The following is a 27,677-nucleotide window of genomic DNA, read 5'->3' on the forward strand; positions in this document are numbered from 1 at the left end:
AGACATACATTAAAATCTTTGGTAAACATGTCTGTAAGATAAATTCTTAGAAGAAGTGAAGTTCATAGGTCAAAATGTTACACATTTTTAATAGATGTTACCAAATTATCCTCTAAAAATGACAACTCATACTTTCATCAACAACATGTGGAAGTACTTTGAACTGAATTTTAGTTTTGCTATTAATTTAGTAAATTAAGAAAACCCTTCATGATTGTGTTATAAGAGAAGATGGAAAGATCAGGATTCCAGAACCACACATGGGCTGTGGGCTTGGGATATTTTCCATGACCCTATATTCCAAACCAAAACAGTGCTGCTGCTGGTTTTTTTTTTCCTTTTTTAATTTGCATGTAAATTACACTCACATCTTGATGATTGTTTCCCGGGATGATGAAGCGGTCCAGAGAGACTCTGCTCAAATGCCACATTTTCCATCCAGTTGTAAAATGCTAATAACATGCTTCCATTTTCAGAACACATTTACCTTCTTGAAAAATAAATGTTCCTTTTGAAGGAATGCTTTGTTCTTTTTTTTTTTTTTTTAACATTCAGAGTTGAGCCTCTTCTGACTAGAAACCAAACAAGAGGTTGCACAATTTTCCTTTGGAGGAAAAAGTTACAGGTGAGGCTAGAATATCCCCTCCACCCCCAGCCTTCACCACTTCTGGAGAAGAGGGAGAGGGAGCTGGCAGAAGCCAGTAAGATTGCCACTTCTCATATGATATTGACAGAGTGCCTGCACAGGTGGTTTTAGTTTTCTCACCTTTGACAGGAAGGGCAGGAATGCCACAAACCATCTCCAGCTTTGCTTCCCTTGCCTTGCATTTAATAATGCTCATGAAACACTAACTGAGCGAGTGGATAAATTTATTCAGCGATGTCCAGCTATATAACCTGCTGTACTCATTTTAAAAAATGATCCATAGAATAGTCCAAAAAACAGAGACTTCAGGTTTGCTTTGACTTACCCAAAGTTGGAGAATAGGCAAACACCAAAGTTGAAGTTGGAGTTTGCAGACTCTCAACTGGGACTCTGCCCTTTGCTTCCATATTTACTGGAGCCCAGCTGCTGTCAGAAGGGAGAGCAGGGCATCCAGGAAGCAAAAGGACACTCATTCATCAGACTCCAGACTGGACTGACCACTTCCTCCATAAGCTCAGCTCTCATTTTGGCCATAGAGAACAATGAAGGTACCTATTAAAACCCAGTAAAAGAAGAGGGATCTATAATAAGGAAAACCTCACTGTACTACGTTTGAACTTTTGGCCTGCATTTCTGCATGAAGGTTAAGCTGTTTTCCCTGATCGCTAAAATTCTGATTTTTCTACTTTCTAAATATGACACCAAGTAGTTATATATAGAATGACTAATGGATACCAACTAGTATACCTTCCCTTCCATCTTTCTGAGAGCCTACCTTGTGCAACATAGTGTGTCGTTTCACACTAGAAACTCTTTCTCCTCTTTGAAGCACCTGCAAGAAGGATGCAGAGGTGATCTCTGTAGTCAGCTACTGGCTTTCTGTGCAGAATTGGAAATCAAAAGGAAGGGCTGGGATTAAGAGCTCTCTGGCCCAGTGAATATGCAGAATCATTTAAAAACCTACCAAAGAGGTAACTATGATAGAGACAAAGTTCCCAGGAAAGTATTTTCCACTTTCACCCCTTTTATGCCGTTAACTGTAAGCTAGAATTTGGAGACAGGGTGACCAGCATTGAACCAGAATATATTTGAATTCACCTCGTGAGCCATTGCATCAGGTCGTGAAAATATGGACTGCTGGCCAAAGTTGTCAGAATTTTTAGGCACATTTTTTTCTGAACTAGTTGTTTGCCTGCCTGTGGATTTTGAAACTATTTTCGTGTCAAGGTATAATTGTTTCCTCTTTCTGGCTTTTCTAAATGCGGGATGTGGCAGCTGCTGCAAATAGTAAGACTCTACCGCTGTCTTGCTACAGCCATGTGTCTGAGGAAGTGGCTCCCCCAAGTAAGAGTTCCAGTGGGTCTTTAGGGATGCCCCCTGCTGCCCGTGAAGACTAGAAGCTACTGCTTGTCCTGTGGAGAATTGGTTTCATCAGGAGGACCACATGTTGGCATCCCTTTTGAGTGGCCTCATGAATATAAACATGTCATGTGGCCCTGAGATGCCCTGGGGGCTACAGGAGGAAATGATGATCTTCTCACCATTTATGGTCCCATATGCAAAGAACAGCTTAAAAAGGACCCAGAGTTCAGAAGTGCATCTGCAGTCAAAGATGGTGGCCTGTGCTAAAACTAGGCAGATTTCCCCCCCAAATACAAAAGTCATACTATGCATCTATAATGCCCAGTTAAGAAGGTGAAGTCCACATTTCAAGTGAGTCCTCATCAGTGAATGAGCCCTTTATGACTTGGGGTGGGCGGGGGGGGGGGAGTTTGTGGTCAGGAACATTCTCTCATTCTCTGATTCGTGAGAGTGTGATTCAGTGATTGTGGGGCAGATGGAATCTCACAATTAAAGCCCACACACTGCACCTTGAAGCCAGCTTCCTCTTAATACCTAGTGCTCCTTGCCAGATTTACCCCAGCCTTTATGGGATGTAGGTCTGATCAAAGCCACTGACTAACACAGTTCCCACAGGAAAGCAAGAGAACAGACACAGGATAAAGGAGAAAATCCTTTGCAACTGCGTGAGCACACGAGTTATTCTTCATGCTGGACTTGACATTGGAATCTAAAGCAGAACCCCTTGACTCTCTTTGGGAGTCTGGGGAATACAAAGTATTCCAGATTTTTTTTTTAAGATTTATTTCTCTATGCATACGAGAACTGGGGTATAGGCCAGAGGTGCGGACAGTGAGAAGATTCACCAGAGTGGGGAACAGAACAGGTAGACTGACTGAAATACACTGCTGAGGAGAGCAGCGGGTGAGACAGGAGACAGGAGAGGTCTGCTGAGCCATGTGGATAGCTCCCTTGCCGACCAGGGATAGAATTAGTGCTGCAGAGGTTGTGGATAGCTTCATAGTGCTGTGCTTGACTCCTGTGCCACCTGGGAGGCCCCCAGATTTTATTTTTAAGATTCCTGCTATCCATACAGATTGGAAAGTTTACCAGTGGCAATTGTGTCAACTAAAGATAGAGAATGTTGAAGCAACGTAACTCTCTGCCCAGAGGTATTTTATTTCAGGGGCAGCTTTGAGACAAAATACCTATTAGGAGAGGTTGAACATGGGAGAGTGGCTGAAATTATAGACTATTAGTGCTGGAAGGGGCCTTCACCACAATGATTTCTGGATATTTTTAAAATGAAGAAAATGGATTGGGTAAGGTCAGTAGGTAGTTATGGCTTCATTCTGCTGTCCACCCCCAGTTCAGAGTCCAGGTCTACAGAAAGGGACATGGTGGTGGCATCAAGGAGAGACATACAGGGAGATGAACCAGTTAAGATTGGGAAATAAGCACCAGGCTTAAAGAGAGGCTTGTGTAGAAGCTCATTTTCAGAAACCTCCCCAGCCAGCTAAACCAGGAGCCGTAAGACCAACCGTACTCAGACTTCCCTCTCACTGGAGGGGCTGATTTTTTTTAATTAATAATCTCATGTTATTGATGTATTATTTGGTAACATTGGTTTAGAGCACAGTATGTTATTTAGGGTATAGGGTCACACCTCTTGAGTGTATGTTGCCACACCACACTAACCACCAAAGCCCCCATAATTGAAGGTGTTAATTAAAGCACTGAGCAGGGATTTCTGATCACATTCTGCTCCCCAACCCCTCCTCCTGCATGTTGAGAATCAGACCTCTCAAAGGTAGCATAAAGGCCAGGAAATGGGCATGTTTCTACTCACCCACCAGCCCTCTTGCTCACCAGTCTGGTTACTTGGTGGCTAAGGCTTCTTGACCTTTGAAAGCCTCATCCATAGGGGGCCTGCTCTTCCCTTTATTAGCCTAGGGGCCAGTGAGTACTCTTCTGCCTCCCATCTCCACCTCTGCTGCTCGAGGGAGGAGGTGGAGGAAGTGCTTCAGCTGCCACCTGAGCCTTCATCTGACCAGGCTTCCTCCTGGAGTGTTGATGGGGGTGGGAGTGGGGGGACTCTAGGGTTTCAGAGCCTGCTGACATTAGTGGCGATTAGGATTTCCTACCACCCAGAGGAGATTGGTTAAATAAAGTATTGGTTAAAGAAAGTTGCCTGAGATGATATATTATGGAATGGCTGTTAAGAATTAGATCTCTACATTTGATGTGAAAATTTCCCTAAGATCTAGTGTCAAATGCAGAAAAGCAATGTTCTTAACAGTGGCCACTGTTGCTGCTCCTTTGTGTAAAGATGTGCTTGTTCATTTACTTGGGTCATTTGATATATTCCAGAAGGATGTGTGAGAAATTACCAGCAGTGGTTTGCTCTGATGGGAGGAACAGGGTGCTTAGGGACAGGGTAAGAGGAAGACTTCATTTCTACTGTTTACTTTTTTGCATTTTTAATTTTGTTCATTGAGCATATATTGTCTCTTCAAGAAAGAAATTAAGTCACTCATAGCAGGAATCTAGAAAACCTAAATAAGGGACCAGGAAAAAGAATAGCTATAAGAAAAAAAAAATCAAAAATCAATAACAACTATGAACCAGAGACACACTATGGGGTGGGGGAGCGGGAAAAGGAGGGATTGGGGTCAAAATAAGGGGGTTACAATTGTATGGGGAATATAAAAATAAAATTAAATAAAAGAAAGAAATTAAAATGAAATAAATTGCTATGACCAAAACAAACAAACAAAAAAATACCACCCACAGGACCCTGGCAGCAATGGCATTGACCTCTAGCCTGATTGTTTCTGTTTCTCTTTCAGGCCCATCCTCTGAGCCTACTCACTCGCCCACCAACAGTGGAAAGAAGCTCTTCGCTCCTGTTTCATTCCCCTCGGGCTCCACTGAGGATGTGTCCCCCAGCAGCTCTCTGCAGCCCCCGCCTCTCCCGCAGAAAAAGATAGTGAGCCGGGCAGCTTCTTCACCAGATGGCTTCTTCTGGACCCAAGGCTCCCCCAAGACAAGAACAGCAAGTCCCAAGCTGAACCCTAGCCACTCGGAAACCAATGTCTGTGTCCACGAGGACTCCCACTTAAGCTATTCCTCCAGGTATGGCCCTGGGAACCGCCAACACCATGTCTTCTCTTCTGAGCCTCTGGAGAAAACTTTCAAAGGCAATGGCCACTGGGTCCCAGCACCGGGGCCAGTGGGCAGCAAAAGCATCTGCGGGAGCCCCGGCATCCAGTGCAAAGGGGTCCCCTCGACCTCCTCCTCTCAGCTAAGTGTGTCCAGCCAGGCCTCCACCAGCAGCACCCAGCTGCACCTCCACAGCCTCCTGAGCAGCATCAGCAACAAGGATGGCACCTATAAGAAGCTGGGGGGGCTCTATGCCCAGTCCCTGCTCCGCCTCGTGACCAAGTGTGAGGACCTCTTCATGGGCGGCCAGAAAAAGGAGCTGCACTTCAATGAGAACAACTGGTCACTCTTCAAGCTGACTTGTAACAAGCCCTGCTGTGACTCGGGAGATGCCATTTATTACTGTGCCACCTGCTCCGAGGACCCCGGCAGCACCTATGCTGTGAAAGTAGGTACCACCCTCCTTCCATTCTGCAGTCAGCCAGCTGGTCCTGACTTTGAGCACTGTGGCAAGAGCAAGTGCTTTCACCCCCCAGACTTCAGGAAGAGTTGATTCCTAAGATTCCTCATAAAACTTAATGCCCCTGATTTCACACTCTGGCTGACCCAGGACACGAGGCAATGAATCTCATGTATTATTAATATAAGATTCAGGACTGAATGTGTGATCTAGTTAGATTAACAAAGTAGTTGCCTTTTAATGCAACAGAGTTCATTCAGTAAAGACAGAGGTGGTCTTTACCAGGTGCCTTCTCTATGCTGGGTATTTTACGCAGATCTGATTATATAGAGAAGAACTAAAGCACCTGTGGATTCAGCTTATACTCTAGTAAGGGAGATGGACAATTAAGATAGTGTTCTTCAAATGCTGGAGCCAGGAGAGTTCAACCTAGGCATCATCTTGAACAATAAGGTGATGGTTGAACATTCGCTGTATATTTAGTCTTCTGGGCGTATTAACTGCATGACCTTGAATCCTCACAAAGTAGTTTAATAGATGGGGAATCTGAGGCTTAGAATGCTTAAGTAATCTACCCTCGGCTAAGTTAGTGGCTGATAGGATTTGAAACCGTTTTTTTGTTTTTTTTTTTTTTTTGTCTCCAAATCTTATGCTACACTCCTATCAGTTAAGGACAATTAAGTTCAGATAAGTCAAGTAACAGGTCCAGGGTCACAGACCTCTTTTACTCTTTGAGGATGGATCAGGGCTGTTGCTGCGACACCCCACAGCTCTAAGGGTGCAGCTCTGGACAGCCTTGTCAGCTGTCTGCACCCAGCTGGCCACTCTGGGATCTGCCGCCAGCTCTGGTCCTTTCATGTGACCTCTCCTTTTTTATCTTTTTTTGGTGTTCTTTGAATATCTGGTGGGCCTATGACCTTTTTAGAAAGGCAGGCTTTTGTGGGAAGCAAAGAGGGAGTCCCTAAGCTCTTTTCTTCCCCCACCTGTCCCAAAACATCTTTTTATTTCCAGTTAGAAAAAGAAATACAGTAGGTAAACTAACAAAAAAATGGCTTGATGGGGTAGCTTCCTGCTTGCCAGCAATATTTTTTAAATATTGTGACTATTAGCCAAGGAAAATTATGGTGAATTTTACATTGAGATTTTTCCTTTGGACACCACCATAAAATATTAATTGGGAACCCCTGATTTTATGTTCAAGGGGCTACCTGTAATTACTTGCTGCCTTCCTGTGAACAAACTAGAAGGGGGTGGCTGCTCAGAAGATCCAGCTTATTGTCAGAAATCAAGTCCCCAAAAGATTAGGTCCTGTGGCCTAGACAGCAGGCACAAGATGAGAAAACACAGCTTCCTGAATCAGTCTGTACTACTCCTTGAACTTTGCCTCTTTATATCTAATCCCAGCAGCCACTTCATTTATAAAGCCATCCTCCTCTGCCCCTCCTTCAGCCACAATTAAAAGATAAATCCTGGCATCTCCCTTCCTCTCAGAATGGTGCTGTGGTCAGCAGGGAGAAAAGTGAGTGGACCCTCCCGTGAGCTTAACATGATCATCCAGGTTCTATCCCAGCCAACTAGGGTTCTGTCCCAACCAACGAGAACATCCTAAATTTGAACTCCCTGAAAGTCCCCTTTTTTAAAAAATTTATTTATTTATACAAGAACTGGAGTACAGGCCAGAGGCGCAGGAGGGTGAGAGAATTCGCAGAGACAGAGCGGGGAGTAGAACAAGCAGACCGAAAACACTGGTGAGGGGAGCAGTGGGAGACAGGAGAGGTCTGCTGCGCCATGTGGGTATCTCCCTGGCCGGCCAGGAATCAAACCCACCTGCGCTGCAGAGACTGTGGACAGCTTCACAGCACAGTGCTCAACCCACTGCGCCACCGGGGAGGCCCGGAAGCTCTTCCCTTTTGCTAGCCCCAGTGAACTTGAGAGAGTGATCTGTGAGTCATCCCTGACTTCTATCCTGAACCTTTTCTGTGTTCAAGTACACCTGTCATGCTCACCTTGTCTCCTGGGGGCTGGTCCCAGCAGCTCATTCAGTGTTAAGAGACAGCTGATCTTTCCATTTTGGGAAGCAAAAAACATCTATAAAGATGCCTAATCCTTCTGATCCAGAAAGTGATGTGTCTCTATTGCAATAACTAAGTGGTTACCTGGGGCAAGATCCGCTCATGGATCAGAACCTCAGGGGAGAGGGTTTTGGTTATATCTGTAAGTGATTATGATATACAGCTTGGACCTATAATAATATTGAATTAGCTACATTCTCCTTAGAACAAAGCAGAAAACTCAGCTTTGCCAAAGGATGTTAAAAGCAAGCTTTGATCCTAATGTCATTAGAAATAGAAACCATAAGGAAACCAGAAGACAGATTCCACCCTCTAAGGGAGGGAACCCCAGGGGTCTCCTAGTTCACTTTCCTGGAGACTTCTTAACAACTCCAGGACTGTCTCTCACTGTGTGAAAAGGAAATTTGAAGAATGGCTTCAAATATTCAGAGTCTGGGGAACACTAATACCAATTTGCAAATGCGCCTGGCCTGGTAGCTGGGAGATGGGCTGAGGGTTGGGGGGCTGTTAGTGGAACATCATTTCACATGTGCAGCTGTTGCACTTCGTTAGCAAGCCAGTCTAGACTGAATAGTCATCCGGAATCCACAGGAGGGAGGGCCCCCTCCACACCGCCTGTGTGTCGCTGAGCTCATTTCATCTGCGCATGGTAAGCAGGAGCCAGCACAGAAGTCCCCATTGACAAAAGCAGGCTCGCACCTGCTTCTGCTAATGCTGGAGCCTCCATTCTGGGCTCAAGACCTGTGCAGCCACATGAAAGCTGCTCTTGTAGCCCCACTCCAGGGATATCTGGGGGGTGGGGAGGACTGTTAGCTCCGTGTGAGTCTTTTAAAGCTGTTTTATACCTCAACTAGAACTCCAGTTCCATAATTAGGGACCTGTTTTCAGCTGGCTGAACCTTTTTTATTGAATAGAACGTGACATAGCCTAGATTCTTAACCAAGAATGAGGCAAGGGCTCCACAGTTGAAAATGAGACTTGGCTCAGCAAAAAGTTTGAAATTTGAGCTGAGCCAGAGGATTGTGTGAAGCTCTTGAGCCAAAACCCAAGCTCAGAACCCCTCTGAAAATGAAATGGGGGTGGAGCAGAGGAAGATGGCGATGAAGAATCCTCTTCCCTCCCCCTCCTCTACCACCCGCACCCCACGATGCGCACTGTAGAATGACGTCAGGGGCACCAGTGATATTAATATGCTCCAGGCACAGGCACAAGCTCTCCAGTGCCAGTGGTGAGGAAGCCTCATGTGTTGCCAGCGTACCAGCTCTGTAATTTTGAAAGGCATCTGGCCCAGTTGTGATTTACTCTGCACCTTCATTTACATCTTCATGCAAACTGTCAAGGGCTCCACTGGAGCTCTGCACCCTGTGGGGGGGGGAGGGGGGGCGGCGCAGCCTCTAGTAGCCCTGAGTAAGGGGATTCTTGGAAATTACTTCCAAGGCCCCTGGGCATCTGCCCTGTCCGGGTTGTGCACCAGCCTGCCAGCCAGCTCTGGATTGCTGCAATACCACATGGCTGCAGCTAGATTGGGGAACAATCACCATGGCAACCTTTCCCCTTGAGTCTCACCAGGCTAGACCTGAGCCAAAGACACACCTGTGTTGTTTCATTTCAGGCTCACAGTGGCCCGTGAGGAAGCAACTGTCACTACCCCCATATGCAGGAGACAGACTTAGAAAGAAATGCAGCTTCTCCCAAAATTATGTGGATTCTGTTTGTGAATCCACTGCTGACATGTATTTATAACCCCATCAGCACTTGTGTTGGTTTTGTGGATATTCCTGGACATGCAGAGAGTAGGGGGAAGAGGCTTGCAAGAACTTTCCTTATATCGCTTCTAGGAGCAATGGCTCAGGATTCACTAAATCAATATTTGTGGCTACATAATAAAATATAACTGCTGCAGATAACAGGAATTAAGTGCAACTTGCCAGTGTTTGCAGAGGTCATATTTAAATCAAGATTTTTTTCAATCCTAAGCCCATACAGTGGTTGGTATGTATGGGATTTTTTTAAAAGTCTCCCTCCACTTCCTTTAGTTGACTAGTGCTCTGGAAGACTGCCATTGAAAGCTGGCAGTGGGGTGGGCAGGAGTAAGAGTCAGCCTGCAACCCTGCATTCCAAAATCGTTGTTGGTGTCATAAGAAGCAAAGTCAAGGATAAAGTAAACTTCCTTCTATTTCTAACCTACTTCTATAATAAAGCACTAAATTAATGTATTATCTCCCACCTCCACCCCCGTTACCTTTACACAAATTCCCTCAGCCTGAACTCTTTTATCCCCGGTTTCGTGCCCAAAAGGTGTATATAGCTGCAAGATGAATAAGTCTCTGTGAAAAGGTGCTGGTGAGAGAACTTCTAAACATCACCTGTAAGCATCGTGGCACTTCAGAAACACAGCTGTAATCCTTCCAGTGGGGCAAGGCCACAGCGCAAAGGGGGTATTTGAGGATTATTTGCAGGAGGATATTTTATAGGCAGATGCAAGACGCCTTTCTTCTCAGGATTACACACTGTCCTTACCTCCTATGATGCATGACTGAGGTTGCACAATATCTTTTTGAGAGAGGAGACCACAGGCCATCTTCAGGCGCTTTCAAGGTAATTACAGGAACACTGAAGCCTGACCAAGGGCCTCATGTCTGGCTGCAGATTCTCCAGTCGTGTGGCAGCCAGACAAGACAGTGTAGTTAAAGATCCTCAGGTGGCTAGCAAAGTCATTAGAACAAGGAGAAGTTGAGGAGGTGGGAAGGAGTCCGTGGTGGGGATTCCCCAGAGGAGTTTGAGATCATCTGCTTGTTTATGCCTACCTTTAGTGAAGAGGGTTCCCTGGGCACTTGGGTTCACTATCCCTGGAGAGCTTTCTATTTTATTTCAATTGCTATGACTCATCCTTAAAGGAAAAGTGCTTCCTCATAGCAGTTCCACTAACATCAGCCTTGCATGTTGTGCCAGCTAGCAGGCCTGCATCTTCTTCTTGATCTAGAAACTAGATCCAGGGCAGCTTAAGAAAACTTGGCCAAGTCCTAGAGGTTTAGGGTCCACATCTGCCCAAGATTCTCCAAGAAGGGAACACCCTGGAGTCAGAAACATCCAGTGTCAGGTAGCTACCCATCTGGGTACAAGGGTGAGGAGCAAGGCTAACGGTTTGTGCAAACTACTGAGAATGTGCCCAGCCCACTGTAGCAGCAGGAAGGCACAGTGCAGGATCTCTCTGTGATCCGAGCAGATGGGATAAAGGAGGAGTCCTGGAGCCGTCGGTAGCTTTTTCAGGCTTTTTCTTTTTTTTAAAGATTTATTTTATTTTATTTATTTATTTGTTTGTTTATACAAGCACTGGGTACAGTCAGAAGCACGGGAGGGTGAGAGAATTCACCAGAGCCAGAGCGGGGAGCAGAGCAGGCAGAAGGACCGAAGTACACTGCTGAGGGGAGCAGCGGGCGGCAGGGGAGGTCTGCGCGCCATGCGGGACCCTCCTCTGTTGGCCGGGGAGCAGCCGGGGATCGAACCGCGCTGCAGAGGCCGCGGGCAGCTTCGCAATCCAGCGCTCAACCGCTGCGCCACCAGGGTGGCCCGATTTTTTCAGGCTTTTATTGGGATTTACCAGGCACAAGGCAGGCAGGGATGCCGGTGGGCCAGGAAGCTGGCAGGCCTCCTAGCCCCCAGCAAATCTTCACTCTTTTTGGGCTCGCCGGCATTCTCTCGTGGCATCTGCTTCTCTACTGGTTCTGTCCTCTGTTCTCCTTCTCTCTCTCGTTTCCTCTTTTTTCACTTTCTCTCTGCTGTTCTGTTTCCTCTCTCTTGGCATTCCCGTGATGCCACCTTTATTAAGCACAGTCTCTCAACCCAGGTGTACCCACTTATGTATACCCACACCCTACTCCAGGTGCCCGCCATCCGGCATGCATTCAGGACCGCAGGGATCCATCATCAATCCTAATGGCAGGAAGGCAAAAAAACCTGATACTTTACTTACTCTACACCCACTCTGTATGGGGTAATGATAATTTGTTTTGACTTAAAGAAATCGCCAAAATGCATTCAAAGTGGCTGCAACACTTTTAACATTTCCAAAAATCAGCAATAGGTGAGAGTTCTTATTTCTCCAATCCTTACAAATTCTTGTTGTCTGTCATTTCTGTCATAGCCAGAGGGTGTCAACAGGTATCTTGTTGTGATTTTGACTTGCCTTCCCTGATGACTCGTAGTGATGTCTAAGAGCTTTGATGTACTTGTGACTATTTACATATTTTTCTGGAGAACTGCCTATTAATATCTTCTGTTCCCTTTCTGATTGGTTAATTTATCTTCTCATTTTTGAGTTGTAGGTTTTTTGTAAATTCTGGGTACAGATCTTTTATCAGATATGTGTTTTGCAACACTTTCTTCCAGTCTATTATCTGCCTTTCCATTTTTTTTTAAGATTTATTTATTTATGCATACAAGAACTGGGGTAGAGGCCAGAGGTGTGGGGGGTAGGGTGAGGGTGAGAGCATTCACCAGAGACAGAGCGGGTAACAAAACAGGTAGATTAACTGAAATACACTGCTGAGGGGAGCAGTGGGTGAGACAGGAGAGGTCTGCTGAACCATGTGGGTAGCTCCCTGGCCGTGGATCAAACTCATGCTCTAGTGGCTGTGGATAGCTTCATAGGTTGTCTCTTAACCCCTTGTGCCACCAGGGAGGCCCATCTTTCCACTTTTTTTTATTTATATAAGAACTGGGGTACGGGCCAGATGTGCGGGAGCATTCACCAGAGACAGAGTGGGGAACAGAACAGGCAGACTGACGAAATACACTGCTGAGAGGAGCAGCAGGCAAGGAAGGAGAGGTCTGCCGCACCTTTCCATTTTCTTAATGGTATCTTTTGAAGCACAGAAAGTTGAAGTTTGATTATTATCAATTTTCCCATTAATGAATCAGGCTTCCGGTGTGGTATCTGAGAAATATTTGCCCAGCCCAAAATCTCAAAGGTTCTTTCCTATGCTTTCTTCTAAAATTTGCAAGCTGTGTCCCTTACACCTAAGTTCATGTGATCCATTTTGAGTTCATCTCTGTGTGTGGAATGAAATGACATTGGTTACCTAAAGAAAGGTTTCAGTTCACCTTTAAGAGATCTAGTTGCCCCAGCACCGGTTGTTCAACAGAATAGTGAACCCCAATCTTGACCCCACTTCTCATTTTCTCGACAGATCTGCAAAACCCCTGAGCCCAAAACGGCCTCGTACTACAGCCCCTCTGTGCCCGTGCACTTCAACATCCAGCAGGACTGCGGTCACTTTGTCGCCTCCGTGCCCTCCAGCATGCTCTCGTCTCCCGATGTGCCCAAGGACCCGCTGCCTGCCCTGCCCCTGCAGCCCCCGGCCCAGGAACAGGACTGTGTGGTGGTCATCACCCGAGAGGTACCCCACCAGACCGCCTCTGACTTTGTGCGGGACTCGGCCAGCAGCCATCAGTCTGAACCGGAGGTTTATGAGAGGCGCGTGTGCTTCCTGCTTCTGCAGCTCTGCAATGGGCTGGAGCATCTGAAGGAGCACGGGATCATCCACCGAGATCTGTGCCTGGAGAACTTGCTGCTGGTGCATTGCAGCCCCCAGGCCTCCCCCAACCCCTCCACTGCTATCCCTGGACCCCCTGTCTCCTCTGCCACCTCCAGTGCCCCTCCCACCACCACATCCCCTTCCACTGCAGTTAATCCCTCCTCTTGCCCCTCTGCAGGTCCCCCAGCCAGTGTTACTCCCACCCACCCTGCTGTCCCTTCCTGCCAGGGAGTGCCAGGTGAGAAGCACTTGCCCCGACTCATCATCAGCAACTTCCTGAAGGCCAAGCAAAAACCAGGCAGCATTACCAACTTGCAGCAGAAAAAGAGCCAGGCCCGGCTGGCCCCCGAGATCGTGTCGGCCTCCCAGTACCGCAAATTCGATGAGTTCCAAACAGGCATCCTCATCTATGAGCTGCTCCACCAGCCCAACCCTTTCGAGGTGCGGGCCCAGCTGCGGGAGCAGGACTACCGACAGGAGGACCTCCCCCCTTTGCCCCCGCTGTCCCTCTACTCACCAGGCCTGCAGCAGCTCGCCCACCTTCTGCTGGAGGCTGACCCCATCAAGCGCATCCGCATAGGGGAAGCCAAGCGGGTGCTGCAGTGCCTGCTGTGGGGCCCCCGGCGGGACCTGGTAGAGCAACCCGGCACCTCCGAGGAGGTTCTCTTCAACACCCTGAGAAACTGGATTGACATGAAGCGGGCCCTGATGATGATGAAGTTTGCTGAGAAGGCGGTGGACCGCAGGCGCGGGGTGGAGCTGGAGGACTGGCTTTGCTGCCAGTACCTGGCGTCCGCGGAGCCTGGAGCCCTCTTACAGTCACTGAAGCTCCTGCAGCTTCTGTGAGCGCAGCCCCCAGCCCTGCACTTTAGCTGACCCCTCCTGTCCTGACCCCCTTCCAGACCCCACTCCCTTCCCTTGCCTTGGAAACATCTATGTCTCTCTGGGAAATGGTACAAAGGACTATCATTCTTGGATGTAATATATATATAAAATATATAAATACGAAAGACTGAGGATGTCTTTGCCCACCCTGGCCACCTTGCCTCCCCAAGCCTGCCGCAGCTGTATGTATTTTTAGCTCAGTGCATGGTCTTGAGGACAGTTTTGCCAGCAGAATGAAATCTGGACTCTAGCTCACTACCACGTTATGGGATCTCTTCACCCTCTTGACAAGTGGTTATTAAGAAACACAAAACAAAACCCTCCATTTAAAGAAAAATGTTGATTTAGTCATGAGCAAAGCTTTTTCATCTCCAAGAAGCACCTGAGTGCTCTAGTAACTGGTGGGTACAGTGGAATATCAGCTTCTGAAGCAGCTGCCCCCTGTGCCCTCTGGCTTACGCTGCTTCCCGTGAGCCAAAGCAGCAGGGAGCCAGAGGCCTGCATGTTGGTACCAAGTCATCTTTCCTGATCCTTCCCCACTAGCAGTCTTGGGAAGAACCCAGAGGTTTGGAATTTAACACCACAGCTCCAAACCCATTTCCAGTTTGCTGAAACTGGTTACCATTTGCCTCGGTCAGCAGCCCGCAGAATCACCACAGTTGGCTTAACACCTAAGTATAGGCAAGTTAAAGAGAAAAAACAAAGGGTGATGAGGCAAAAGCAAGGGCTGGAACCACAGAATTAGGATCAGCTGCAGGAGATGTGAGACCTGAGGCCTCTCAGGCTGGGGTGGGAAGAGAGTGAGCAGGGAATTGTGCCCACTGTTTCCCGGCTGACATCTCCAGGCCCAGACCAGTGGGACTCCAGACAGCAAGTCCCCCGAGTGACATAAAGGGCAGGATCAGCCTCCTGGGACAGGCGAAGGGGATGAATGGTCCGGTGTTCTCCCCCAGAACAGTAGTTTGCTGTTCAAAGCTCCTTCAGGTTTCCATGTTTAAACGTAAGCCCTTAACACCCCTATCAACACCTGCTATCTACTATAGTCTTTAAAAGTACACACAGAATTAGGAAGCAACAGATCATTCCTCAAAACTAGATACATACAAAAAACCAATAACTACGCATCTGAAAAGAAACTGCTCCCAAACCCTTGTATTTCTACCAAAATAGTAACCTTCCAACTTATGAGCTAATTCCTAAAACCTCACTAGTAACTATGGACAGCTTAAAACAAATGCAGAGAGACTTTAATGGAAGTCCTAGGAATCTGGGAATGAGGGACCATCAGGACAGCGAGCTTTCGATCCCCTTCTGCAGAGTAGCTTCTCTCCCTTGGTAAGCTCCACCTGCCAGCCCTGGGCTGCAGGTAAAACACATAGCATTTCCCTGCATCAGCAGTGAAAACAGAGCCCATGGAGCACATTTGTCATTTCAATTGTTCCCTGAGCTTTGAGGAAAAGAACTGGTTGAAGCCAGCTTCCAACTATGTTTGTACGAAGAAAGAGTGTTTGAACGTGGAAATCATAATTCTCCATAGGACCTATCTGTTTAGAGGGTATTATTTTGCCAGTTGTTAGTTTCTGGGAATTTTCCAGGCAATCTTTCTACCCTCAATTTGCTGTCTTTTGCTTTCTTATTCTTTCCCAGTTCAAGAAAATAAACAATGGAGAGGGAGGAACCACGCATTCTGCCAGGAAAGGCAGTGCCATTTGAAAACAGAGGTCTTAAGAGGCATATTTTAAGTCTGAATTAATTGCACCTTTCTTGTATACCATCCTCTCTAGAAAAAAAGAATTGAGATTGTAAAAAAGCAGAATGAAAATAAACCAAAATTTTTTTTTTCAGGTTGGGAAAAAAAGAAACTAGAGCAATTAATTCAGATTGAGAAGAATGACAGAAATCAAACATCACACCTGCTTCGAGCTGCCCACCAACCTAAAAATGGTAGAAACCACTGACTGCAGGATCCTTTGTTGGATTTTAGGAAACAGCTCCTAAACCCTTCACCAGTGCTTGGTGCTTTTACTTACCACTTGATTTCTTTTCCTACCTAAAACTCAAACAGGTCCAGGAATGTCTTTGGAATAAAGCTTAGGGTTTTATTACTTGGCTAAAAAATGGAGACAGGAGCTCATGCTCTAAGGCCTTCCCCCCAAAGTGGGAAGAAGTAGGGACTTACATAGGAGACTGTTGAGAAAGGAGAGAGGCTACAGGGTCTGGGTCATCATGATTTCAAAGAAATAGGCAGGAGTTTTCAGGACCTGAATTCACACTCCTTTTTCTTCCAAGTTCTGTCTTGCCAGATCTGTCACGGAGCTGGAGAGTGTGCTTCTTACTATGGTGACAGGGTTGTAACTTAACCCTTGTATTAACTCTGCCTCCATCTTGGCCTCAGCTGGTCTTGTCTGGTTTTCTATGGTTTTTGTCTGCAGAAAAAAAGATAAAGAGGGCAGGGACAAAGAATTTCTGTAAGAAAAGATAAAACAGGAACAGAACAAGGACAAATAGAGCAAGGACTAGGAATTTACAGTTACTGGGTTCAGTGACAGTTCAGAAGGTAGTCTGTCAAGGATTTCCTTATTTAAACACAATGAATAATGTCCCCAGTAGCACTTAAAAACAAACCAAAAAAAAAAAAAAACCCATTTTTTTACATAGGACAATTTCTTACAGTCATCCTTGGTGAAATCCAAGGTTATAGTGTTCAAGCTGAGTTCATCAAGCAGTATGTGGGAGGACTTACACTCCTTTCTTTTTTTTAAAATTTATTTATTTATGCATATAGGAGTTGGGGTGCAGGCTAGAGTCCCAGGGGGTGAGGGGGTGGTGAGAGGATTCACCAGAGACAGAGTGGGGAGCAGAACAGGCAGATCTACTGAAATGCACTGCTGAGGGGAGCAGCAGGAGAGACAGGAGAGGTCTGTTGAGCCATGTGGGTCACCTCCTGCTGCAGTAGCTGCGGATAGCTTCATAATGCTGCGACTTAACCCTTTGCGCCACCAGGGAGTCCCTATACTCCTTTATATTCATGGGTATGCTACCAGTGTTACCTTTGGCAAACAACTTCATCACACTAAATTCAGGAGCTCACTATACAGGTATTTTATGATCTCAAAAAATACCTGTGATGCAGTTTTATCTCACAAAAAAACTCCAGATAGATTAAGTCCAGAAACAATAGTTTGTTCTGCAGGCCTCAGGTTCAGAAATAAGCAGGGACCTTCTGTGATGACAGCTTCACAGCATTTGGCTATTTAACACTGTTGGTATCTATGACTTCATCTCCCCTTTGTTCTTGGCTTTCCACCCAACTACTGGTATGTAAATCTCCAGATTTTTTTTTCTCTCCAGCTCTGAGTTAAATTATCCCCATATCCTTTCCATATTTGTAATTTTTGCTGTTAACAGGCCTTTCCCCTTTTCTTGCCAAGATGTAAAATCTTTTTTCTCCTCCTAAATTCTTTCCTGTAGGTGCTATGAATCCATAGATCTAAATTGTTATATCCTTGCCAGAAGCAAGATAAGCACTTCAGGGATTATTTATTTATCATAACACATGGCTCAGATCTAAAAAGAAAGGGCTCTGGTTGCTGTACTCCCCACTCTGTAACACTTCCTGGTTTTTAAGAGCTTAGGGCTGGAGAAGCTCTATTGTGATGTACACATGTAGGCAAAACACTGATGAAGATTTTGTAGGGAGAAGACTTGTTACTTGAATGGCTTGCTCTTTAAATACATAACTAATAAAGAAGCCAGCCCTTTCCTGCTCTGCTAAATATCTACAAACCTTCCAAGAGCTCAAGATAAGCTTATTAAATTTCATTAAAAGTAGGAGATTTGTCATGTAAAATCTGCTCCACATATTTAGTAGAGAATGATATGAATGGAATTGATTCACTAGGAACCAAAATTTAAACCACCTGATGTCTTTGCTAAAAATAAAACACAGGAATAAAATGGTGGGGGCAAGTTCCATGGGGTGAGTGTCTGGACAAACTGCTCTTTCCTTCTCTTTTCTGATGCTAATCAGTGCAGTATCAAGCACAGCCATGGAGACTTACTCCAGGCAGGAGATGTCTTCCGAGGACTTTGCACCCTGGAAGGTAGTTATCTGGTAGCCTGATGGGTTCCAGAGCCCATCAAAAACAGTCCCATAGCTGTAGGGGAATCTGGGGTAGGGCTAGAACTTTCATGGTTGGCTTGGATCCTTACCAGGCCCTGAACATCCAGTTTTCTCTGACCTGCACCTTCCCTCCCAGGGCTGTGACTACACCATTTCAACTTTCTGGAGCAGGGGAAGCAAAATCAAATTTACTCATTTCCATTGAGCCATATGGACTGTTTTCCTCTCATATGGAAATCCTAAGACTTGCCCCAAACTGCAGTCAGCAGACCCCTGAGTTAAATGACCGTTTGCTCTCAGGCTCTCTGGAATGGCACTGCCACCCCCTGCACTTGCCACCCACTCTCCTTTGATCTAGTCTGCATCGATCCCTCACAGCAAACCCAATCAGGTGAGGATAGCTAAGCCTTGGAGGAAAATACTGCTGGAATGAGCTTCCAGAGATAGAGTGTAAGGAAGCCGGGGCTTGCGCTACTCTGTGGCTTGGCTTTTCTTTAGCTCCAGTGTATTCATTTCTCTCCAGACTCCAGGGAACAGCAATGTAAGCAAGGGGACTCCACTCATTGAAATAGTTTACGGAATGCAGAGTTAACTCTTAAACAAAAGAAGCCTGATGCTGTTGGTCTTGGCTGTGTCCAGCATGAGTCATATGCTGTTTTAAGTACCTGATTGAATATGGATAGAATGAACGAGCTCGCTGGGTGTTTTGTCCAGTGGAACAGTTCCCTGTGGAGACAGGGCTGGGAGAGGGAGGTGGGGGTGGGCACCATGCTCCCAGCACAGAAGGCGCATCAGGGCACCTCTGCAGCTGGACCCGCCAGCCACCTCCCAGCTATGAATCACACATCTGATCACAGCCCTCACCCTGCAGGCAGGCCTGGTCTGCGACAGCTGCTGGGCCCTAGCTTAGCACTGGACAGCCCCCTTTGTTTCAACTCTGAAAAGGCAACAGCCCAGTGGAGAAAGCATTGCAATGAAGAAAACGAATGCATTGTTAAGTGGGGATCACAGCTAGTATGTGCTCTTGATAGAAGAATCACTTCTAAACAACACCCGCTCACAAGTGTTCCTGTATAAAAGTTTTCACATGGCCTGTGGGGGTTACTTTCTGGACGCGGTTTGCTAGAGGGTTTGGGTTATCACCTTACAGGGAACAGGTCCTGTCGGGTCTGGGATTTTTTCCTTGCGGTGCCCCTAAAATTAGCATGAAGGGAAAAAAGGGGTGTAGGAGAAAGATACTCTTCCCGGAGTGATATTGTTAAGAGCAGGCCGCAAGCCCTGAGAATGACTACAGCCTGGCTCTGTTTGGTGTCTGTGTATCTGTAAATGGATACCATGATGTTTAATGAACAGAAACTGGCCTTGTAATCTGGGTCTTTGTCTAGTTTTCACTCACGTATCCCTGTGGGCTGAGCACCAAGAAAGGAATTCCTTAGTACGAGTAACCTTTCATTCATAGACTCCCTGGGTTACATAAACAGAAGTAAAGTTTAAGGAAAATATTGGAAAACCATGAATGACAATAATACTCTCTTTGTTTACCTGACTTCTCTGTTCCAAGAGACTTCAAGTTCTGGTATTTGAAATGTTATTTTACTTTCTTACAACATTTCTCTGAAAGATAGAAATCAAGACAGTAAATCTATAGTTTAAGAGAAGGTAGAGACCTAGAAAAGTGACTTGACAGTAAAGTGTGAACTCAGGACCGGTGCTTGGGCTGCTCAGCTTCTGTTCTCATTAGGCCCCCAGTGCCTGTATATGACCAGACAATGACTGGGGGCCTGCAACATCCTGGCTCTCCTTCTACATCTGGCTCAAGTCTTACCTGTCCGTGAAAGTTACTGTCCCTTTCCCTCTCTGTTCACTCGTTAAGAGTCATTCTTGGCCTGGGAGGCAGGTACTGATTTTCATCTTATTACAACGAGTGATGAAAGATAAAAGAACAAGAATGACGATAAAGTACATTCTTTCTCACTAAATAGACTGTAAGCCCCTTGAAGGCAGTGACCATGTCTGAAACCACTTTGTTTCCCCATTCCCTAACCTCTTGTACTGTGTACAGTAGGTGCTTAATAAAAGTGCTGGTGATATCTATGATGATATGTGGTTTACAGTTGGCAACTATGACCATTACTTATGAAAAAGTGAATCAAATGCCCCACAAATCATACAGGGCTTTGCAGTTAACAAAACACTTTCAAATACCTGTGTCACACTAACCCTCGAACACAGTACAGCATTCCCGAGTACATGGCAGTGAGCCTCTGTCTTCTACACCAAAGTTAGTATTTGCTCTTCCCCTGCAATACATAGTGTGCAACTCCAATATTAATATCCAAAGTTAAAATTAGAGGAAATTTTTTAAATTTTTTTCATCATGTCATGCAAGCACTATCTGTCTCTCTGAAGTATGTAGTCATGAGGTGGGTAGTAGCAGATGACAACAAATTATGATAGAACCATTTTTAGTTGAATTTCCCTAAATGCACTCCCAAAGGGAGCATGCTTCCTGTAGTACTCCCCAGAGGGAGACCCTTTTGGCTTGGATTGTCTGCTCTGCTTCAAGCCAGGTCAGTGCTGCCCAGCTACTGGTTCCACTGTGGGGAGGCCTCATGGGTTCTGTCGATGGGAACATGTGAGGGACAGTACAAGATGCCTGCCCACTTTGGCCCTGCCCATGCACCCCTGCTCCAGGCTCTGCCTGTGCACCCTGTCTGCTCCCTGCCCCCACAGACTGACTGCATTAAAACTCCTGTGACTCCACAGTCATCTTCCTGGGGCATATCCCTCTAAAGTTTATCAGCTTGTGCCCAACCCTGAGCAGTGCTTTTTTTTTTTTTTACCAGACTGATACGGAACAAAACATTCTGTTTTCTGCACCAAACTGAGGCTATCTGGACAGAAATAGAAAAAGAGTCTTCAAACTACCCAGTATTTCTCACTCTAATTGTGAGGCTTTACCCCTTGAGGCTGAGTTTGAGTGTTAGTGAGATGCCAGTCTAGTGGGACACCTCTAATTCATCATGAGGTTGCCCCAATATTTCCAGCAATAGAACCTTTTAAACAGAATTCAGGATGGCTGGACTCAATGCTTGCTGGACTCAGGCATACAGTCACTGAGCAGGTTTGCAGGAGGTACATTTACTAAGTCACATGCAATACGAATCTCACATGCCTATGCGAAGGCACAATTTCCCTCAATGCTTAGGTAAAACAGAAGATGCAATTTGATGAGGACCTCCTCAATCTGTAAGCATACAGTAAGTCCTTGCTTAACGTTGTCAATACATTCCTGGAAATGTCAACTTTAAGAGAAATGACATATAACAAAAGCTGGCCCGTAAATAATGTTTTATTATACAACATTGTCTGGATTTCTCTTTTTTCAAACATGGTTAAATGCAATGACATTATTCAAGGACCTGCTGTACAAAAGTTTACAAATCATTTCATATTTATCAGTTATTTAAAAGGAATACATTGAGCAAAATATTCTGAAGTTCTGCAGCCTGGGTTGCCCCAAATTTGGATCAGCTTTGAGATACACTTCTATTTCTGGGGGCTGGCTCAGAGTGCCTTCCTTTTAGCTCTTTTTCAGTGTATTTACAACAGGAATTCAGTCTTTCAAAATAATTTCTCATTCTTTCTGGGATAAAGACTCTATAAACCTCATGAGTCTATTCCAGTGTCCCTGACAGCCGCACTTGGTGAAGTTCAGGTCTCTGCCTGGCTTCTCTCAATTTCTGCTCAGAAAAGTCTGCGAAAGTGAGCTAAATCCTCTGCAGATTATTTCATCAGCCCTAATAAAAGCATGTCAGGGCTCTGCCAGGAAGAATCTGATTTCAGAAGCAACTTTGTTTTCGAGTGCCAGGGTAATCACTTCTACCCAAACTCCTGAAGATCACATTGCAGGAAGCAAAAATATGAGAGCTTGGTATCTTGGCAGACAAGCTTCTTCTTTCTGCCCCCCAGCCTCCTAACAAATAGCTTTCTGGGGGAGTGATGTCTACATCAAACGCTGCTTGTCACTCAGTGAGTGGGCCTCCCAGATGGGGAGTGTTTGCTTTGGCCTACAGCGACTCTATTCTCTGCATCCGGAAGCGGGGGGCGGACTGCAGTGGACTCTTCCCAGCTACAGCAGGGCAAATTTGTGGGTGTCATGCCGTACCCCCAGCTCCCATCATCCAGAAAGGTCAGAGGAACTTAAAACAATACATGGAGCCTGACAAGAATTGAAGGTCTTTAAAGTGTGCAGAGGACTGCCGGGTGTGCCTAGGAGGCCATAAAACCTCTTCTAAAGCTTCTATCTAATGTGATAATATCCCGCTCTTGATAAAATCTGCAATTATGAGAGATGCTAAAACTAGACTTAAAAAAATAATCTCAAGAAATAGAAAATTTAAATTTTCCTATTTAATTGATGTATCCTTATACCTTCTCTGGAAGTATGTCTCCATTCAAAAGTCAATAAAACATGTGCCACACCAGAATCCTCCAGTGATAAGTCATGTTTCCTCTCTATCAATCACTGAGCTGTAAAACCATCACTCTTTGATGTCCTGAGCCCTAAGGAATTCCCCCCATCATTGCTTTTCTGATTGCTAGAAATGTGTAGCATTGTTCAGCTACTAAGGACTGTGATAATCTCACAAAATCACCCTAAGTCACTTTTATGTCCAGGTAAGACCCTCACCCTCAAAGAACCACCTATCCAGCATCCTTGGGAAGGAGCAGGGCACTTTATGGAAAACACTGGAGAACAAAGGCATGACCACGTCCTGTGACTTTTATGCATGGGACAGATAGAAGCAAAGAAAGGATTTTTGGCTTAGAGTATGGATAGTCAAGAAATGATGGCCAAAAAAGTCTTGAATCAGGTCTTGAAAAATCTTATGGTCATTTTGTTAGAGAGTTATAAGCACTGGAACTTGGATGATCCTCACAAAATTGTGTAGCACTTAAAATTTGCATACACACACTTGTCTCAAACACATCTTTTTATTTGACATTTTCTGGGTGCCTTGTCTCACCAATTCTCATGCAAACTCTACAAGGAAAAAGATGATCATCTTCTACAACTTTCAAAATGTGACCCGCCACCCAGCAGCATCTGCATCCCAAGTTCCTTATTAGAAATTCAGAGTCATACCCTGTTCTGCTGAATCAGAATCTGCATTTTAACAGAACCCTCAGGTGATTTGCATGCAGATTTGAGTTTGAGAAGCGCTGCTGCAACTCCTTTACATCTCTAGATGCAAGATCTTTCAGCATATTATTCAATTACCATCTAAATGTTTCATTTTTAAGACTTTATTGAGATATTGGGTTGTCGGAAAAGTCTTCACGCATTTTTGCTTGAAAAACAGAAAAAATGTCATGACTTTTCCGACAACCTGATATAATTCATACATTGTTCAATTCATCCTTTATAGTGTACAATTAATTTTTTTATAAATTGTATTTTTTTAATTGCAGTAACCCTGGTTTATGACATTATATATAATGTAGGGGTTATATATGGAGAGGTTCACACCTCTTCAGATGTATGTCACCACACACAACTACCACTCAAGTTCCCATAATCCTCTACCCTAGTGTACAATTCAATGACTTTAGTAAATTCACAGTTTGGCATCCATCACCACAATCTACTTTAGGATTTCATTTTTTTACTCCAAAAATTTTATCTTACTCCTCGCCTGTTAGCCATCACCTTCCAATTCCCCATCACCTCCAAGTCCAGCCAGCTCCTAATCTACCTTCTGTCTCTGCAGCTTTTCCTATTTCTGCACATTTCTCATAAATGGACCCACGTAATGAATGCTCCTTTGTGACCATCTTCTTTCACTTGCATGTTGTTTCCGAGATCTGTCTGTGTCACATGTTAGCATGCGTCATTTTTTATTGCCACATAATATTCCACTGTGTGAATATGTGTGAACATTTTATTGATTCATTGATCAGTTGATGGTCTTTTGGGGTGTTTCCCCTTTTCAACTATCATGAATAAAGTTGCTGTGAACATTTGTGTAGGGGTGTTTGTGTAGCATGTTTCCATCTCTTTGGGGTACATACATGAGAGTGGAATTGCTGCATTACTTTCATGGTCTTGAAGTATCTTCACGTTGTGAATCAGAGAGAGGAGATCCCACTGTCCCCCACTGGAAAGCTGAGGAATCTGTACTCCAAGGGCTTGGCTTACCTGTGGAGGGGCAGAGTTGTCCAGCTCTGTCTTTTAATTTTTAGTTCATTAAATTGGTAAATGGAATCATTTAAAGAGAGATAGTTACTTAACTTTTCCAAGATCACCAAAAAGATGTGGATAAATGAGGGAAAGGCTTACATTTTCAGTTTTCTTTCAAAGTGTCAACTGAATCAGTAGACCCCATTGTGTCCTTTGAGCCAATCTGACCATTACCATTGGCTCAGGGGGAGCTTTGAGCTCTGAGCCAGGATTTTCCACATGGACTCAAGAAGAGAGAGAAAAGATACTCCCACATCCACCCCCTCCCCAAAGCTACCTTTTGCCTCCCTGGGTTTCTTCCAGAACAGCTGAAGGGAAGGGTTCCTTACCTGCCTCTTTCACCACACAGGTACTAGTAACTGAGAACATGTCCTAGTATTCCACAAACCATCCCAGCTCTGAAGACAACCCTCAGAGCTCTGTTCTGTTGATTGACCTTTCTGTACAGGCCCCTTTGAGAAGGGTCTGTCTTGTCTCTACACAAGTCCACTCTGTATAGAGGAGCAAAAGTCCCTGAGAAGACCTTACTTGCTGAGTTCCCAGGAAAGTTGCCTACTCACAGAAAGTGGGTGTGAGGGGGAGGCAGGAAACTGCAGTGGTCGTGAACTAGTGCCCTGAGCACTCCCTGAGATTGGAGTGAGGGCTGGGCTGGCACTGACGTCAGACTGATGGAATGCTTCTAGTAGCACCTCCCGGCAGGTCAATGAGTCAGAGGGGACCAGGAACCCTACCTAGTCAGGAACAAAACTGCATACAAGGACAAAAAACAGGAGGAAAAGCAGGCAGTCCTCCACCCCCAACAGGGAGCAGGAGGTGAGTCACCCTTTTTTGCTCTAGGGCAGAGGGCAGGACTCTGGAGACAAGGCTTCATCCACAGAGCCTTGCACATTCTCTTCTTTGAACAAATTGAAAGTTTCCCTTCCCCTTGGATGGGTGTGCTCATCCAGGCTCCTTGGGAGTGAAGGGAAAGCCACTCCCCTCCACTGGCAATCTCCCCGAGTAAAGAAGAAGAGTCCATCTGCTGAGGACAAAGGGAGGCCATACCAGGCCCTGGCACAGAGTGGCCATCAGTCGATGTTTATTCACTGAGCTGAGAAGTGGGACGCCTGTAATTTCTCCACTTTCCAGAAGTCTCCCTCAAACCTTCTCAAAGTCGCGTTTTTCTCAGTAGAGCGTACTGGAGCTCAGAACAAATCACTGACTTGGAAATGACATGAGGGATCCAGCGCTTCTAAAGAGGAGATATGGCAGCAGGGAGAAGGCTACTGTGCCTGTAACTCTGGATCACAGTTAGCAACCAAAAAATTGTTTCCACAGAGGGGCCACAGGCCTTACTGGAAGGAAGACCCACCATGGACTTGTGGCTTCTGAGCCAGGGGGACCCTGGAGAGCCTGAAACTTGGGGCTGGGCAGGTTGGCTGCTTAGAACGCAGAACTTGGTGCTCTCAGCTCTGAAGGACCCCACAAAACACTGCCACGAGCAGAGCACAAAGGATGGTGACCAGGGATGGGAAACAAGCCTGAGAAGGTGGGGGGAGGAGGGTAGGTTTCGCTGGCTCCTGACATTCACAGCATGTGCCCTACATGCTTGGACGCTGTGGTTCCAGACTCCCTCCTCCCCCCACCATGCTTACAATTTCCTCCTCCCACTCTCTCATCTTTTACAACATGAGATATCTCACCATACTGGCCTTGGAGGGGGGGTTGGCTTCCCACAGCCCCCCATTCTTTACACTCAAACACGTCACCTCTTATCAAGGTGTCTTTGATCCTCCCTCTTTATTCAGACTGTCCTGTCACCATTACCACTGAGGGTTACTGCCTCCAACTGGCTTAGGAAGCCTCTGGATGCAAAGTCCCTCCAGCCAAGGGCTCACAGTCCATTTAGAGAATCAAGCCCCATCTTCAGGAGAAGTCCTGGTGGCAAGAGGAATGGTGGGTGGAGGGGCTCTGCGAGGGGCCGGAGTAGGGGAGGCTTCCAGAGGACAGTGAGATCCACACTTTGAACTGGGTCTTAGAAGGTGAAGTATGGCTATCCCAGTGAGCAGGGCTTATTCTAGGATGAAAGAAAGGAATAGATGTTCTTTGGAGGCCCAAGATTTGAGCAGCATGCTATGTGTGAAGAATGACAACAGCTGAGGGTGTCCTGAGTGTGCTGAAACCATAGTGGGGTGGGGTTTGGAGGGGCAGGACTGGGACTTCCCTTTTTTGAGTCATCAGATTGTGAGAGGTTCATCAAGTCCTTGAACTTAGAAAAGGTTGAACACTTTCAGCATTTAGGGAACACTAAATAGTTTCCTCTCAGTACCTACTCCTCTCCTATTTGGGAATGATTTAATAATACATCCTTTTCCCCTGGATCCCACCTCACTTTGACTGGATTTGACTAGTCAAATCCCACCTAGATTTGACTCAGAAACACTGCCTACCCTCCCTTTTTACCTAAGGTGGGAAGAAAAACTGAATGAGATTAACAACCAAATGAATGAAAAATCAACCGTGTCAGGAATCCTAGCAGAAGTATTAAACAAAAGCAGGAAGGATGTTTCAAAGGAAGAGCCTCACAAGGGAAATAGGGAGACAAAAATAAAAAAGAGAAAGGAAAAAACAAACAAACTTAGGTCACCTGTGAAAACTACTATTAACAAATGCAATACAGGATGTGACAAAATGAATTAGAAAAAGCTAGAAAAATAATCATAGCTAACATTTAAATAGCTGTCATTCCATAAGCTCTTTTCTAAGCATGAAATATTTATGAACGCATTAACCCTCATGGAAGCCCTGTCAGTTGAATACTGTTCCATCCCCATTTAACAGACTGGGAGACTGAGGCATAAAGAAGTAATGAATGGCTATATGCAAGGGGTAAGAATTTAGTATATGTGCTGCCAAAGCGAGCACAACAAGGGGTAAGAATTTAGAGTCTACATATATTACAGCAGAAGTTCACTAAGAAAAGTGTATGTGGGAAGTTTGGGGGAAATCTCCCCTCCTTCTCTTCCGGTACTGGCCTCACGGGAGAGCCTGGGCAGCATTAAGTCTGAAGAACCTCCAACTTTGGGACTCAGTCTATTTACACGAAAAGCAAAATGACTCACAGGAGGAAAAAACTGGCCCTAAAGGGAAGAAGCACAGGCAGAACTGCTTTTTAAAAGATGAAACATTGACAAGAAAAAAAAAAAAAAAAAACAGATTCTGGCTGAA

General features: G+C 45.5%; 1 protein-coding gene across 2 annotated transcripts in view; it reads left to right on the forward strand.

Moving 5' to 3' along the window:
- PRAG1 (PEAK1 related, kinase-activating pseudokinase 1) overlaps window positions 1–16,551 on the forward strand; it is a 52,097-nt gene extending 35,546 nt beyond the window's left edge. Inside the window, exons 5-7 of one of the 2 annotated variants that reach the window (XM_037525990.2) lie at window positions 4,837–5,597; window positions 12,871–14,060; window positions 15,949–16,551. In XM_037525990.2, coding sequence (XP_037381887.1) covers window positions 4,837–5,597; window positions 12,871–14,060; window positions 15,949–15,988 — 1,991 coding nt within the window. In that variant the 3' untranslated portion in view covers window positions 15,989–16,551. Of the gene's footprint in view, window positions 1–4,836; window positions 5,598–12,870; window positions 14,529–15,948 lie in introns of those variants that run through there. The other variant, XM_037525992.2, reaches the window with a different exon arrangement.
- The last annotated feature ends 11,126 nt before the right edge of the window (window positions 16,552–27,677 follow it).

The sequence above is a fragment of the Talpa occidentalis genome, unplaced genomic scaffold, assembly GCF_014898055.3.
Source record: "Talpa occidentalis isolate TD23 unplaced genomic scaffold, MPIMG_talOcc4v2.1 talOcc4.4, whole genome shotgun sequence".
Taxonomy (NCBI): Eukaryota; Metazoa; Chordata; class Mammalia; order Eulipotyphla; family Talpidae; genus Talpa; species Talpa occidentalis.